The following is a 17,530-nucleotide window of genomic DNA, read 5'->3' as shown; positions in this document are numbered from 1 at the left end:
GCGCTTTTGCCAGGCGGAGGGTCTTCTGGCCTGAAGGGTCCTTTTGCTAACAAACGTGGCACAGACAACACCAGTGGGATAGCCACAGAAAAACAGAAAGGAACTAAAAATGCAGGAACATGGGAAAAGAAAAAGAAACACATTGCTCGCCGGCCTCCCTCCCCTGAAAAGGAACATGAAGACTAGCTGGTTATCCTGGATACTGCCTGCGTCTCCCCTGGGAACACTACTGGGGCTTGATTCAGACTAGCGAGGTAGACACAATGGCAAGAGCTAAAGTAGATTTTGAAAGAGCTGGAAACTCAGAGACAACATGTTTTAGATCAAATACTCGTTCCTGGGCTTATCTGAGGAGTAACTGGATGAAATTCTGTGGCCTGTATTATACAGGAGGTCAGACTAGATGGTCATGTGTAATGGTCCCTTCTGGCCTTAAAGCCTATGAGACAGCACCATCAACATTTAGGGCAGAATAGTCTAAGATTTCCTCCTGTCTTAGCTGCAGCAAACGATACCGCAGTATCTATAACAGTCCAACCACTTCTGCCTACCTAGATGTGATTTACAGTAGAGGCTGCCTAAGCAGAGATTTCCCTAGGATAAAACTCACTCCAAAAGTCAAAAATGTTGTGGGGAGGGGCGTGATGGGCCTTTGAAGCATCTAAATCCAACACCCACAAAGTGTAGTTTGGCATTTCAGGAGGGCAGCTGAGTAAGTTACACATCTTCTCACGGATCCTATTTTAGGGGTTACTAAAATAATTCCCTCTGTGTTGCACCAAAAATTATCTTCCAAGAGCTAACTAGGCTTGTTGGTCTAAAAAGGGGCAAGTGATTCTACTCTGCCCCAGATGCCAGAGAAGATGTTTGCATCCTGGAGAACTATCTCCCTCTACAGATCCAGCTCGTACAGTGGTTGCTAAGCACATGACAGGAAAGCCTAACATGCTACTGAAGAAAATAGATGGAAAAGCGTGGACACTAGAAACCTACAAACTTTGGTGTCTAAATTGAGAACACACACAAGCAGGAAACTCCAAACTGGCAGTTAAATGGCTCAAGACAAGTTTATCTGCAGCTGCACTGCTGATTTTCAACATTTAGGCAATTCTTGTAAGACTCTGAAAAGGCCGATCTCTGGATGTGTCTGGCGCTGCACTCGGCTTTCATGCTAGAATGGTCATGTGGACAGCTCTGAAAAAGCATGGCTCACACAGATCTCATCTGCTGAATAAGGGGCTGTCTTTAAACATCATGCCAGCTAAAAAACATCTAGTATGGCCCTCTAGTGTGCCTACAACCCCACGGCAGTGAGTCTCTGAGCCCAGGTCAAGTGACTTGAGCTCATTGCGCTTGTGCTGTAGGGCTAAAGACAGCAGTGTAGAAGTTCGGGCCGGGGCTGGCACCGGGGCTCTGAAACCCGGCAAGGAGGTAGGGTCTCAAAGCTCAGGCTCCAGCCCGAGTGGGAATGTCTATGGTGCTATTTTTAGTGAGAGCCCGAGTCAGTTGCTCCAGAAATGTGTTCTGCCAAGGCAGGGACTAGCACAGAATAAGCGTGTGAATCAGTTTTGCCCCATCCACACTAGCTGGACAAACCGTGTTAAAAACAGTTTCAGCTAGAACCACCATCATCTTTTGTTATTTAAATACACAGAGATGCAATGCAGCAGTGTTTAAGCATGGTTTCCGAATAAGTTTGGCAGTCCCAAGGAGGTGGGAGAAGCTGGTCAGATTGTCTCAGTTCTCCTCTTCAATTTATAGGGTAGGTCTACACAGCAACACCGCCAACAACAGAAAAGTGAATCTCCACACCCAGGTCAACTGACTCGGGCTCTCGCTACAAGGCTAAAAGTAGCAGAACAGACATTCCCTCTAAAGCCACAGCCTGAGCGCCGAGTCCCTACCTCCTGGCTGGATTTCAGAGCCCGGGCACCAGCCCCGACCCGAACATCTACACTGCTGTCTTTAGCCCTACAGCACGAGTACAGTGAGCTCAAGCCACTTGACCTGGGCTCAGAGCCTCCTGCTGCAGGTTTGGGGGGTTTTTTTTAGCTGTACCCACAGACAGAAAGGCTCATATCCATCCCTGCTCGTGCACCACTGAAGTCAACGGACTTAACGCCGGGAAAGATTTGGACACGACGGGTAAAGTTTTCAAAAGCACCTACACGGCGTAGGCACCTAAGCCTCACAGAAACTCAGTGAGATTTAGGTTGCTTAGCACCTAGGTCATTTCTGAAAATGGGACTCAGGTTCCTAAGTCATTTAGGCACTTTTGAAAATGTTAACTAATGCCTCTAAAAGAGACTAACAAATATTTAGGGGGGAGGGATAGCTCAGTGGTTTGAGCATTGGCCTGCTAAACCCAGGGTTGTGAGTTCAATCCTTGAGGGGGCCACTTAGGGATCTGGGGCAAAAATCTATCTGGGGATTGGTCCTGCTTTGAGCAAGGGGTTGGACTAGATGACCTCCTGAGGTCCCTTCCAACCCTGATATTCTATGATTTAGAGTGGTCTAGTGTGAAAATCAGCAGGCAGCGCTGGAGATGGGGAAGCTAAGCTCCCCTCTTGGAGAGGGGAAAGGGATGCTAAACCTGCCCCTTTGTATTCACACAGTGTGTTGAGTAGATTGTGAGGCTCATATGCATTTGGGGCTAAGAGAGTGAATGCACGTGTATCCTAGGCACCTTTAACCTAATCACATAGTTAGGTGTTATCCAGGAAACCAGCATGATGAAGATGTAAAAAAATAAATTGAACACAAAACCAACAAAGGCCTTGATGTGACAAGGAACGCTGATCGCCCCAGCACGGCAGGAGGCAGCGAGGAGGAGAAGGCAGTACCGGGATCCAGTCTCTGGTGGTGAAAGCCACAGCAGCGTTGCTAAGCAAAACTTGGAAACTCACCAGTTTCACTCCTGACAGAACCTCCAGCAGAGAGATCAGGTTATGCCCATCTCGCAGGTCTTCATACAGGTCATTGATGTGCTTGCGCACCTGTGGAGCAGAGGAGGAGGAGGAATTTTCAGGGATTTCATTCATTTAAAATGGTTATTCCCGTATTCTCTCTATGGGAATCGGGCTCCAATTTCCAAAGGAGCCCAGCAAAGGCACAGAACAGATCACTATAAAGCCAGCCTTACTCCACGCAATTCTAAAACGTTCCCCTGCAGCCACTTTGCTATAAAGCAAGGTGATGAGGGCAAATGGCAGCTTTGCACAGGATTGGCCCTTGTGTAATGGCAGCTTTCACACCAACAGCAGGAGTAGCCTGTTAAAAAGACAGCAAAAGGAGCCAATTTTTCCTGTTTCTTCCGAGATAAACCACTCTTCACAAATCTCACTGGCAACCAAATGTTTACCTTTGCCACTCACGGACTGAGACTCTAGGTTCAACTCCAGCTCTGCCACAGATTTTCTTCATGACGTTGGGCTAGTTACTTAGCCTCTCTGTACTTCAGTTTTCCATCTATAAAATGGGGGGGATCATGAACCTTCCCTTCCCCCTCCCTTTGTCTTGTCTGTTTACAATGTAAACTCTGAGGCAGGGATGTACACCACCACCTAGCACAGGGGGACCCCAAATCTCAGTTAGGTCCCCATGTGCTACTGTCATCCTAATAGCAATAATAAATAATGCAGTGATTCTCAAACACAATTTTTTAAAACATTACCGCACCAGCTTATATTATCCTCCAGGCACGTCACATGGCATTTGCCTTCTGTTAAGGGCAGTCAGGTGTTTTTCCGTTTGTTTGCCCGGGGAGGGGATGTGTGAATAGGGTGACTGTGTCTCTTTAATTAATGTATTAGGCACTGGCTACATGTCAGTAGAGACTTGACTCCCACACTGCCTTCTTTACCCATCAAGTTTTGGAGGGAGAGGTGCATAGCCCTGCAGCTTCCCTGGCCTCACCGCAGTCCAGAGCAGGCTGAAAAGTACAATGGCAACACCTTTAAAGTCCAAGCCAAAAACTTTCCGTTGATGGAAAACATTAATTAAAAAATACCTGGCAGTTAACCAAGACGACTGGGAGGCACCTCACAGCACTGCATTGATCCTGCTTAACTACTCAAGAGACAAACCTCCCATTGCAGACAACACGCAGGAGACCAGCCCGGCTGCACAGGATAGAACAGATGGACACCCCTGGATTCAAACCCAGCAATCTTTCATGGCAGAACTGGCTGTGTTAAGCTATCTAGATCAGGGGTGGGCAAACTACGGCCCGGGGGCCACATCCGGCCCTTCAGACGTTTTAATCCAGCCCTCAAGTTCCCGACGGAGAGCAGGGTCGGGGGCTTGCTCCGCTCTGTGCGTGCTGTGGCTCCACACGGCTCCTGGAAACGGCAGCATGCACCCCCTCTGGCTCCTACACGTAGGGGAGGCCAGGGGGCTCCACAGGCTGCCCCTGCCCTCCCCCCCTCCAGAGTCCTCATCCCCTCCTGCACCCCAGCCCCCAATTTCGTGAGCATTCATGGCCCACCATACAATTTCCATACCCAGATGTGGCCCTCAGGCCAAAAAGTTTGCCTATCCCTGATCTAGATCCTGGTCCTGATCCAGTTCACATGAATGTAAGTGTGTAGACATGTGTATCCCATCAGTGATGGACAGACAGGCAGAGCTGCCTGGAGTCTCCTGGAAGGCCACAGGCTCTGGACAGGTAATTTGATGCACAGTGAAGGCAGAGATCCCAGAAAGCAACTGAAGGTTTGCGTGTGGGCTCCAGAAACTTTCACCTGGAGTTCTGAGGGACTAGGGCATCCATGGTGAATGGTAAATCAGGGGGCTCCGGTGACTTGGCACCAGTGAGTGGGAAAAGGTACCGGATTCTCACCAGAAAGGATCTTCCAAGCCTCCTGAACGTTAAAAACAAAATCATCAATTACATGGCTGGCTCAGAATAAAATTGGACACAACAACGTTTGCGGAGTTGCTGGAGTTACTGACTTGGCTTGCTAATAGCTCTGATCTCAGCCGCAAGCCCCGTGCCCTGTGTACTGCTGCAGAGGTGCGCAGCTGGAAAATGGACACAACTAAGGCTCTTCACTCTTTTTGCGACAAACATTTTTCTTTTAAAAGACAGAGATTATTCGCTGCCCTGAGCTGCGTGGTCACCAGAGTCACTGCTCTGTTCAGATTTGTACTGGACACCTTCCAATGGGCAGGATCTCAGTAAGGCAGCCTGCCCGGATACAGAACCCCTGAGCCCCTTCCCACCTCACTCTTTTACACACAGAGCCCACTGCAACTCCCTGGTTATCAAACCACCACTTAGAAACCAGCATCCGCTTTTGCTGGTGCAACAAGCAGCGGGGTCTGAGAAACAGCAGTACGGCCCCAAGGACTGGAAAAATCCAGGAGTTGAGCACATCAACTTAGATCCTCAACTTTCACGCAGGAGTCAGAGTCCCTGCCTCTGAAATCCTTCATTGTGTTGTGGGATCTCTGTCTCCCCAGCACCTCCTGTGTCACCCCTCACTGGCATCTGATGGGGGTCTACAGAATTCTAATAGTACCCCAGCCACTGCAAACTCCAACCAGGAGCCCCGCTGCCTCTAGAAAGCAGGAAAATGGTGTAAGGCAGGAAAGGAGAGACAGATACAAGAGAGGAGAATGAGGGAAAGAGATCGGATTGGTAGAGACTTGTCCAAAAGGCAGCTTTCTGTCACTTTTCTGCTAAGAGACAGAGACAGAGAAAGAGACTCTGCTCTGGATAAAAGTAGAAATCTGGCCGGCCTCCCGTCATTAACAATGGCACAATGTGTTCTGCTGGTTTCCCTCTTTCACAGCGTTTTGCCATCAGGCAAGGTTCAGAGAAGGATCGGACAGGCAGGACCAGCTTGCACTGAGCAGCAGCCACCAAAGAACTTCTTGTTCCAGCAAGACAGATTTCAAGTGAGGTGCTCAGGGCCCAGACACAGAAGAACCGGTGTCTACGCTCCGGGAAGGAGCGGCCCCTCCCCTGAGAGGGAGAAAGTGCCTCCTTCTGGGAAGGGCAGGGTGCCAGCGGAACAATACAATACAGCTCTATGCATAAAGGGGAACAAGCGAGCTTGGGAGGGGAAGGGGGAGCAGTCACTCTCCTCCCACCATGCATGGGAACTCCTGAAACACCCCCTCACCAAGGGATCTCAGGGAGATGTGGGGTTCTCTTTTGGGGTGGTATTGCCAAGATTTTTACATGCCCTTTTCTGGAGCAAACCATTTTTCAATTCAGAGATTAATGAAATGGTGGTAGGTGAATGTTTGCTTGATGCTTTCGAACAGTTCCAAGAAGTTGCCGTAACATCCAATTCTGCCCCGGGGGTCAGATCAAGCAAAGATTCCAGTGCCTCTAAACCCCTTTAGAACGCTACTCCAAGGCCCAAGCAACGCCAGCTGGTTCCGGTTCAGACAGGCAAGGCCAGAACAGGGCAAGTTAGGAAATCGTACGAAGTAACGCACGTGACTCTCACCTTCATCAGGTGCTTATTGACCCACTTGGTGAAAGTCTTCTTCTGGACTCGGTCCCGTTCATCTGTTAAGAGAACACACAGATGGGTCTCGGTTAGTGTTGTTCAGGTGAAATCTCACCGACTGGCCACACACACCTTCCCCATTCAGCCCAACTCTCCCGCCTTCAGGATTCCCTGTCAGATCCCACCACATCCTACTAACGGCCTCCTTCCATGTTCTGCTGGGACTACTCCAGGGATCCGCAGGACAGTGGTGCAAGGAAGCGGGTACGGGCAGGTGCGCCGTACCATTAACATATTTATTGCCGGTACGCCGTCCCGGAAAGACACAGTTTCAGAACTGCAGGGCTCTCCTGGGAACTGCACAGAACGTAGGGCCGCCGCTCCCAGAAGCCAGCGCCCTGCGCCAGCACCTCCTCCGGCACAGCTGTACCGGTACCGCCCCCCAGCCCTGTCCTCCAGCGCGGCTGTACAGACCCCAGATAGGAGAGGCAACTGCGTGGAAGGGCTGGGGGCAGGGCTGAGGGCGGTACAGCCGCACCGGAGGAGCTGCTGGCATGGGGCCACCTGGCGGCCCCACATTCTGCTCCTTTTGCCACTGCAGTTCCCAGAGAGCCCTGTGGTTCAGAAATCGGTATTCAGTGCGCAGGAGGACAGAGGGGCCTCCCCAAGGTAACGTGGGATGGGGGGGGACAGGGAGGACCTGGGGGCCCCAGGCTGGAAGGAGTCACCTGGGGGGCCACATGGGGGGGATCATGTGACCCCCTTTAGCTGGTGCCCCCCTTTGTGTTTCAGACGGGTAAAAACAAGTTCGATTTGAACAGGCGTTGTCCAAGTTGCTACAGTGTGAATAACCACTAAGTACATCTCCCTCCCCTGAGACAGGGCCTCTTACCAGCACAGCACGGGCATAAGGCTCTTCCGAAAGGGCCTATAAAGAATTTCTAGCCCCTAACTGGGAAATTCCGTTAAGGAATCCACCTACAGTACCTGCTCGGTCACTTACACTGAGGTTCCCTAAGCAAACGTGACAGTCGAAGAGGATAAGAAGCTATAGGAATAAGACTCTCCCTTAATAATCCAACAGAAAGGCTCACTAGCTACAGCCACATGACAACAAAGAAACACACAGGCAGCACCAGAGGAAGAGGAGAACCCGTCATGGCCCAGGCCTGTGGGATGACACCCCAACACCAGCATAGCACAGAGAAACCGGTAGGAGACTTTGTGAGACTACCAGACCCAGAAATCTCGTTGTCCTTCATCTGACACGCTGCACCCACCACAAACCTCCTGAAGACAGTAGGCAAAAGGCACCCTCACCCCCCACATTAGTGAGGGGATACTGGGGTTCATTAGGAAAGGGAAGGAAGAGTTCTTCCAATACTGAGTCACTGGACCCCCTTGTCAGTAGAGGTACACGCTCTCCCCAACTCTCCTGGGAGGGTGATCTTTAATGGGCCTGTGTTATGCAGGAGGTCAGACTACGTACTCACCGTGCGTGGTCCCTTCTGGCTTTAGGATCTGAACCTATGAACAGTTACATCCAAAACCACCGAGATCTGCTCACAGGCCCTGCTTAGGTCTGCCAATATATGCAATTAGCAGCTTATTCTTTCACTGAAGGGCCGCCCAGAGGGGGGGGGGGCAAGTGGGGCAATTTGCCCCAGGCCCCGGGCCCCACGAGAGTTTTTCGGGGCCCCTGGAGCGGGATCCTTCACTCGCTCCGGGGGCCCCGGAAAACTCTCACGGGGCACGGGCCCCCGGAGCTTCTTCCGCTCCGGGTCTTCGGCGGCAATTCGGCGGCGGGGGCCCCCTGCCGCCGAAGACCCCAGGCCCCCTGAATCCTCTGGGCGGCCCTGTTTCACTGTATTTTTGGTTCATTGGCTTTTAAAGATTTAATGCTTATTTCAGTCGCGGAGCTCAGCTGGGGACACCCTGGCTGGGTCCCTGAGAGCTTTAACGTCCCAACAGTTAGCAGGAGCAGCTGGCTCATCCCCACATCCACACCCACACACGACACCGAACGGTTCACTTCTCAACGCAGTTCCTCGTAGCGGGACATCCGCCGAGTCCGTCTCACGGACCATCCCCCTTCCCTCCAAAAGGGCCACTGCGCTAATCAGATCTGAGACCTTAAAGACGTCTGCAAAGAAACCGCTGATGGGTTAACTGGTTTTGAGGCCCAGGTGCTCAACGGAGAAGCTAAATGCTCTTCCCACGAGGGTGCTGGGAAATTGCAGCTAGATCGAACGTCAGATGGAAACATGGAGGGGAGATGTCTGGCAGGTTTTGTTCTGCCAGTTCTCAGTTAAAAGATACATTACACGAAGGGGAGACCAGTCAAGGAGATAGACACCGGCACAAGTGTAAGAACTGGCCGGCAGGAGCCACCCTTTACTACTTCAGGGAGGGGGAGAATAAACGGACAGTGGACGATATTTGGAAAACTCTTGTGAGCAGACTCTGGCAATCACAGCGACCAGGGAACGAGATCTACCGGGCGTATATTGAGATTCAGCCACATTCCTCTAGACCAGGGGTTCTCAACCAGTGCCACAACGGGTGGGGTTTTTTTGCATATAAAAGCCAGGGCTGGCATTAGGTGATAGCAAGCAGGACAACTGCCCCAGGGCTGTACGCCACTGAGGGCCCCGCGAAGCTAAATTGCTCAGGCTTTGGCTTCAGCTTCAGGTGGCAGGACCCTGGGCTTCAGCCTTGCATGGCGGGGCTTTGGCTTTCTGCCCTGGGCTCCAGTAAGTCTAACGTTGGCCCTGCTTGGCGGCCCCCCTAAAACCTGCTCATGGTCCCTCCTCAGGGGGTCCTGGAGCCCTGGTTGAGAACTAGTGCTCTAGACAAAACACTCTCCTCCCTTCCCCTCTCTTTGTCACACCTGTAAAGAAGAAAGGGATCAGGGTAATCCTCTCAGCAGCTCTGCCAGCTCCTGCCTCAAATGGGATTTTCTGGTTTTAACAGCTTAATCTGGAAAGAAAGATGGCGCCTCCGTACTGGGCCAGAGCAGGCAGCACCTAAAGGTGAGACATTCCCTGTGTTCTGCTTTACTGAAACACCATGAACAAGCAGCAATAATGATACGTAGCATTTTTCATCGGTAGAGCTCAAAGAGCTTTAACAAAGGTCAGTAGTATTAGCCCCATTCTACAAATGGGGAAACTAGGGCACAGAGAAGTGAAGTGACTTGCCCAAGGTCACCCAGCAAGCCAGTGGCAGAGCTGGGAACAGAACTGAGGTCTTTCAGGTTCCCCAGGCCAGTGCTCTCTCCACTAGGCCACAATGCCTCTCCTACAATGTTTTGCATTGCACCAAGGAAATCTCTGGCAGACAATTAGATTCCTGAGTGGTTCAATCTTATCTACTGATAAGGTTTATAATGCTTCAGGCAGTCAGAACTAAGCCTAACCATGGAATAATCTAAACAAAGATTACCCTCTCCCATGGCCCTGACCAGGTCTCTTCCCTACCCCAATCCCTTCCCTGGCTTCCACAGCCTTCCAGCATCAGCTACAAGCTATTCACTTCCACAGCTGTGCACAAACCCACCCCTGCCTCCACCTCCGTTCTCAACTTCACCTACACCTCTTTGCAAATGCTCCCTTCGTCTCTTCACCCCATCCCTTCTTTCCCAACGCCCCTAATGCTTACAAGATCCTCCCAGTTAAGGTTCTCCAAGCATTCCCCAAGTCCTCTTCCAAAAACTCCGGAAAACCTCCTTGTACACCTTGAAGCATCCCAGCTACAAAGACCAAACCCCACTCTGCCTTCTGCTCAAGAACATCCTCCTTAAATGGGACTGGTATTGTTTTCCAGCACCCTTCTCTTTGTAGGTGTTTATACTGTATTGTAGGCATCGGAGAGTCTCAGATGTGTCATGAACATCGCCAGCCCTCTCAACTTTTCTGGACTCACCGCAGACAGAAATATTCATCCATCCCCCCCCACACACACTCCTTGGACATTTCACGATTGCTCCCTCTAGTATATTTCCCAAGACTTGGTCCTGCCTTGTTTTTAAATTCCCAAGAGATAGGACTTCCACCACTTTCCTTAGGCACTATTAATATTTGTTTCAGCGTGGTAGCCGTGTTAGTCTGTATCAGCAAAAAGAAGGAGGAGTCCTTGTGGCACCTTAGAGACTAACAAATGTATTTGGGCATACGTTTTCGTGGGCTAAAACCCACTTTGTGTTACAATAGCACGTAGAGGCCCCGGTCCTGGCTGCCGTCCCATGGGATGGGCACTGGACAATCTAACCTAAGGACAGAGATGAATCACTGCGCTGTTGAGGCATGTTTATCTGTTAGCTAGCCCAAGTCCCACTGAAGCTGCTCACTAGTGATAAGATGGACTGAGTGGCATTGCACTGCACTATTGACGTTTACATGTCTGAGGCACCTCTCCCCCGAAGTTGCTGCACCAACTACACACATACAGCAGCAGCTGAAAGGCACATAGTATATTGCAGCGGGGGTTGGGGGGAGGGGAATTTAAATGTTAGGCAATACAAAAGCAAATCCCTACTCTTACGAAAAGTGCCAGAGACCATTAGCATAAATAACCCCAGGTTTTTAAGGTCTCAATTATTTGGTATCTTAAACCTAGGGTTGCCAACCCTCCAGGATCGTCCTGGGGTCTCCAGGAATTAAAGATTAATCTTTAATTAAAGTTTATGTCATGTGATGAAACCTCCAGGAATCCATCCAACCAAAATTGGCAACCCTAATTCCAGAGAATAAGCTGGCGAAAGGCCAGTTCTCGGAAGATCCACTTTGCCCGTTCTGAAAACGTACGCCCATTTTACCACCAAAATGAGAGTGGGAGACTATTGTCATCACTTTCTGTTCCAGCCGAGCTCAGACCACTGTCAGACACCCAGTCTGAACCAATCTACACAAACAGCAACGCACACTGAGTTTATATCCTCTGTAAACAGCAAAATGGACAGTGCCCGCGTGGAAAGAGTGCATGCATACACGTGGGTCTGCACAAGTGCGTGAACAGTGCAAGTTTCAGCCCTAGCCCCCAGTGTTCGCATTCAGTGACCCCACGGTGCACATGACCCTTGGCCTCCCTGCTGGCAAGTGGGAGAGGGGGGGAAGGCTCGTAGGCCTCTACAGTTCACCTTGACTTATGGTCATCCTCACTACTCTCAGTAACTGCTCCAGGCCAGTTCCCTGCACTGGTTTCATCAAGCAGTAAGTGGCCCCGCCCCTTCCGTCATGGGTCCCTGTGTTGATTTCTGAGCATCCACAGATTCGAAACACAGAGTGTAGCCGGGTTAGTCTGTATCAGCAAAAACAAGGAGTCCTTGTGGCACCTTAGAGACTAACACATTTATTTGGGCATAAGATGTTACCGACTCAGGGGAGGAGGAGGGACAGTCAGTTACTGTAGCTCTCCGGGGAGAGAGCTGACATATTCAGGAAGCCAGTTCTCAACGCAAGGAAGAGAGGGACAAAGAAGAGGGACAAACTGTTTCTTAAAGACAGAAAGAAAAAGCAAACAAGCAAGCATCTCCCTCCCTTTAAATTCCTCCAGACATAAGCAGATAATTTGTGAACTGCCTGATTTGCATCTTGTCTGGACAGTACCCATAGCACTCTATACTATTTAGTCTCTTCCGTCCCACCTGATGCAGCCACAGAGCCAAGGCCCTGAGATTTTGGAGGCAGCCCCACAAGCCTAAGAAACCTCATCCCATCCCCCCCCCCCCCGGACAAAAAAAAAGGCTGGATCTAGGCACGTCTGTAAGTACCATCTTCATCTTTTAATCTCCTTTCCCTTCCCACACTCCAACCAGCTGCACAGTCTGTTCTTGTGCCAGTGACTATCTATATACCCCCAGGACATCCCCATTCCTTTTAAACCTGGTCAGTAACACTTGTCTCCTATGGCATGCCTCCTGCCTTCTTTATGCCCTATTTTTTCTGGGGATTGCCGTGAGAAAATTCAACGGCACTGCAATATCACTGTAGCCGGGTCCGAGATGGAGTCCTCCAGGCTTTTTACCCCTCTGAACTATCCCTCCCCCTTGCAGCACAGCCAGGAAATCAGGAGCTGAAAACAGCCAACAGTCTGTTAAAAATACAGCCCTGCCCTTGCCATGTGAGATTATTGCTTAAGCATGGCTTCCTGGTAAAGCAGCAGGCACTGTAGCAAAGCATACGGACCAAGAAGAGGGCAGCTAACGGGCACCGGAGTCCAACTACTGCGATTTAAAACCAAGTCACCATACTCTCCCCCCTGCTGGAAATGCCACCCTTCTCCCAAAGCCCAGCCCTGAGCCCCACGTCTCTTCCTGCCTGCCCTACACTACATGCTATCAAGACCTTGAAGATAACGCAGGCTGGTTAAAGCATGACAAGGTGCCTGTGTTATAGCGGATTCCTCCCTGTGAGTCAGAGGAGAGCAATGCATTTCGGATTCTCTCCAGCCATTAACAAAGTAGACTCGAGATACTAACCCATGCAGCACATCCGGCACACCAGGTGTGCGTTCAGCTCTCTCTCCCCTCTGTAGATGTGCCACATCTCCACCGCTTGCTCTCAGCCTCAGCAGAGCTAGGTCCTCAGTGCGCCACGGGGCTTTTGCACTGGCATCCTCCACAACCGAAACAGGAAAAGTATCTTCAAGTCAGTCTTGCGTGTGCTGGCTGGGTCTGTCCCAAGCAAATGTCTCTTCAGGTCTCCACTGGGGCTCCGCCCACCATTTCCTACCGCCGGCTTTAAGACACAGTTCCCTTTCAGGACCTCATTCCAAAACCCCATCCAAATGTAACGGTTGGAGGAGTTCTCCCCTCATCAACAGGAGAGCGCAGATGCTGTCACTCTTCCAGCCACTCTCAGCTTGGAATGGCAGGGGAAGCACCAAGACCCAGAAGCAAAGGGGACTGACTGCCTTGTAGAACAACTTTACATAGCCACTGGGCACAACAGGCCTGCGCCTGCAAAACCCCAAACAGCCACCGCTGGGGCAGTTAAACTTGCCACTGGTCATTCAGAATCAGCACAGACATTGCCTGGTATCCTGCTGAGCCATGCGAGTGGCAACATCCTGTGTGAGGCAGCCACGGTCCCCAGTGTCTTCTCTGACCCAGGCAGATGCAGACTAAAGCCCCTTGTAGAAGGGGGCTTCAATCAATGTGAAAATCCAGTGCCCACATCCTGCGGACAAAGCTCCCTGATGTGTCAGGCCGACGCTATTCTTCCACACAACAAGGAAAAAGAAAGTTACTCTCCACTCCAAAGTTCCTGGAAACATGCAAGAGGCATTCCACAGAACAGCATAGCTCCAAGGCAGAGAGGGTAGCTCACAATGCCGGTCACTCTGACTCCAGGCACCTGGAAGGAGATTTTTCAGTATATCTGCTTTGCATCGGAAAGCCCAACAGGTCCAGCTTACTCTCCCATCGTGCCTGACAGCAGCACCTTGAATGCAGCAAGTCCCAGTCTCTGCACTGACCCGGCACACAGGCTGTTGGTTTGTTTTTCCAACTTGTTTTTCAGTTCTTGGTTAAGTGCACCAGTCTCGCAAACTATGACGTGAGAGAACAATAAAGGGCTTTTTCATCCACACTGGCCAGCCAGCAGCTTCTTCACAAATGATTTTCCCTGCCTCGAAGTGCCAGAGCTCAGCATCAAACCCTCTGGCTGCAGGCTGAGATCCTGCACACAGCGAGCTCAGAACGGCCGCAGGAGAGATAACGGGCGCTGCTTTACCGCTGCTCTTTCCTTTCTTCTTCTAAATATAATTCCTCTTCAGACCTTAGGCTGGTTTGAGCCCTGCCGTCCTCTCCAGAGAGGAAAAGACACTTTGCCCAGGAGCCAGATCCAGCATGTCCCGGGGCAGACCAGAGCAGGCAGGGCGAGTAAAACTTTAGATTTTCTTCTCCTGTGGAGCGTTTGCAGGGGGCAGCTTCAGGGACCTTCCCCTGGAGATTTCTGCAGGCAAGTAACTCCTGAGCTGGCTCTCTGGGCTCTGGTGCGCTTTCGTAATTTCACACAGAAGATTCTTTTGCCCTGTTTTACCACCTCTCGGTGGTTCTTTCATTCTAATTACATTACACCTCCCCCACCACGACTACCCCAGGAGCTAATAATAATGCCCTGTTACTTCTTGCTAACAATATTAAGTCATTGTAAGCTTATCTCTCACTGGCTAATCTTTTCCAGAGTCACCCTGATAAGCAACCTGTTACAGCTCCCCCTCCATTCCTCTCAGTTCTCCCTCCTGCCTAACAGAGGTTCTCTGGCTGGCTTTCCTCTGGCCACCCCCAGCCCCGTTCCCTCACCACCCAGAAGATATCCAATCAACGGGCCTGGCATTCCAGACGAGAATAGCGGGCAGGGGCAAAGCAAAGCTGCTATTGTCAGCGACCTGGCCGGCATGCAGGGAAAGGACGAGAGCAGAAGAAAGATTCCAGCAGCAGAGAAGTGTCATACAGGACACCAGTCAGGACCAAGGATACTAACAAGACCGATTCTGGCGCTGAGTCTAGACTAGTAAATTTCGATAGCCTTAATTCATCCGGAATATAACGGTCAAAACTGTGGAGAGGGAAAGGAGGGGTCAGCGGGTAGGGTACCAGCTTAGGACTTGGCAGATGTGGGGTCAAGTCCCTGCTCCACATGTGACATTGGTCAAGTCACTCATCCACTCTGTGTCTCAGTTGCACGTCGGTAAAACAGGTAAACAGCACTTCCCTACCTCACGGGAGTGTGATGGGCATAGATACATTAAGAATCAGGAGGCATTCAGATACTGAGATATCAGAGGCCATATAAATACCCAAGTTAGAGCGAATCCTTAGCACACAGCACACTCAGCCAGACACTCTGGTAAAAAGGCCTGTATCCTGTCTCTGCTGCATGCTGGTGGAGCCGCACTGGTGCAGAAAAACTCTTTCGCGTGTGTATTTCATGTATAATGCTTTCAGCTGCAGAGGAGTCCTTCCACACCAACCACGCCTGGATCAGAACCAGACTAGCTTTAAGCACAGTTGCGTAACAGTTTACCTCGCTGGCATGGACAAGGATTTTTTTGTTTGTTTGTAACCAGCTATAATATAATTGGCTGGCACAGCCGTGAGCCCACTGTGGACAGAACCTAAGAGAAACTCCTGACAAGTGTCACAGCAGAGATAATCTGGGCTAAATGAGCATCAAGCAACAATTCCAGGAACAGATCCATGCTGCTCCATGTACTACCTGGGCTTGGCTTAGCAGTTTGTTCTGGAGGTCAGAGCCTTTGCAGGACCAAGCACTCTTGTCCTCCTGATCATTTAACAGATTACACACCCTGCTGCCATGGTGAGGGCCACCTCCTCTTGCCTTTTCTACATCAAATCTCACTCCGCTGACATTCCAAGGAAGGTGCTAAGATGAAGATCAAAGACAAGTCAGAGGCACCATCTGTTCACCTCTGCAGGCATCCTTTAGTGCCGGCAGCTCTACCAGTCACCAGAAGTAACAGAGCTTGGGGAGGGGAGACGATCACCCTTAAGGAAGGAAGGCATTGAGTTCCACTGTCAGTCACTGATGCCAAACCCAGCTAGAGAGAGAACCTGGGTTGCATTAAAATGGAGCTTCTTTGGGTACAGTGTGGGAAAGCAAGAGGAAAGGTTTCTCCTCTCTCCCTAGCAATGGGTCTAGCTGGGAAAGTCAAAGCTAAACTTCCCTCTCACCCCAGACGAGGGCCCTGCCTTCCAGGATGGGGTTGGAGGAGTGGTGTAGGGAGAAGACCAAGACTGAAATGAACAGGGTGAATTCCTTTTCACATCCTCCCCCCAACAGAGCCACCTCCAGGTCAAGGTTGTGACTACAGCCCTACATGGATACAAAATTTGTATCTGTATCCAATCCCCGATCCACAAAAATAGTCTGTGGATATAAAGCGGATATTGGTGGATTTTCAGGGCTCTAGTTGTGACCAGGTACACAAGGGGGAAGGATCTGACACTGCTCATGCATACAGGTTTCCACCTTTCAGATCCCGATCCTCAAGTTCAGGTGTGCTCTGCTCTGTGGGGGCAGGGGAGGGGAGTGAGCCTAGCATGGACGTCCCTGTACACATCTGTTTTTCCTAACGCTATTTCAACAGGTACACCGCAGGCCAATTGTACGTCAAGTCAATCATCTACCACAAGGAGACGAGCCTAGATCCAGTTGCATTCTCAACACAAAGCCAAGCCCCCGGTCCGGAGGCAGAGACTCATCCAATGGAGCAGCACCAGAGCCTGCACCACTAAGGGCTGCACAGACAGTAACTCTGCACTGGGAAAGAAAGGCCTGCGGCCCATTCGCCCTACCAGAAGCAATTCATAACTAGCCTCTTCTAAGCTGTTGCTCCCCACATCGGCTTTTCCCCATTTGTTTCAGAGAAATGCCTTCCAAGCCTGCCAGATTTCACCATTGTATTGTCCACATGCTGGCTGGGCTCCCTGGCTTCTTTCAAGCACTGATGACAATCTGAGGAGTCTGGACAGAGGGGAGCTCGGGGGAGGGGGAGTTGTATTTATCGGTCAGGTCAATTTTCAAAATTTGGCCAGTTTGGAGAAATCCACTGTGTACCTGGGCAGGCAGGCGATTTTATTAAAGGAGATGTGAACAGGAGTTTTAAACTTCAGCTTGCTCTTTTGGGGAGAAAGAAGGCCTGAAATGTCCGCAGAGGTGCTTCTTTCGAATCTTAAAAATATCAGGGACATCAAGTCTGCTCTCCCCTAGCTTCACTGGAGCATCTCTCAGGAGGCCCCAAGGATGGCTACTGACCGACAACTCCTTTTCTGAAAGAGTGATGTTGTTGACTAACTTCAGTGACCCAAGGAAGTTTTTCTTAAATAGATGTTGATAAAACAACAGAAGTTTTAAACATCTGACTAAAAATCCCATCTCCTCTCAATTGCTCAAGTTTTACTCTGGATCTGGGTGGTGTTACCATTTCACTAGTTCTCCAGTCACCATATTTTTCAGTCTAGAGGATTTGAATTACTAAGGTAAAAAACAAGCAAGAAGAAGAAATACTTCGGGGGGGAAACTCTGCTGCCCTTCTGTATA

General features: G+C 50.5%; 1 protein-coding gene across 1 annotated transcript in view; it reads right to left on the bottom strand.

Annotated features, from left to right (window-relative positions):
• The window catches only part of MACF1 (microtubule actin crosslinking factor 1), a 252,726-nt gene that overhangs the window by 160,673 nt on the left and 74,523 nt on the right, over nt 1–17,530 (bottom strand). The window contains exons 2-3 of the mRNA XM_065421610.1: nt 6,462–6,523; nt 2,907–2,996 (exon numbers count right to left, since the gene is read on the bottom strand). Of these exons, the coding sequence (XP_065277682.1) occupies nt 2,907–2,996; nt 6,462–6,523 (152 nt within the window). The remainder of the gene's footprint in view (nt 1–2,906; nt 2,997–6,461; nt 6,524–17,530) is intronic.

This window comes from Emys orbicularis, chromosome 23, assembly GCF_028017835.1.
Source record: "Emys orbicularis isolate rEmyOrb1 chromosome 23, rEmyOrb1.hap1, whole genome shotgun sequence".
In the NCBI taxonomy this organism is placed as follows: Eukaryota; Metazoa; Chordata; order Testudines; family Emydidae; genus Emys; species Emys orbicularis.
Note: the sequence above shows the minus strand (reverse complement) of the source record. Positions and strands in the feature narration are given on the sequence as shown.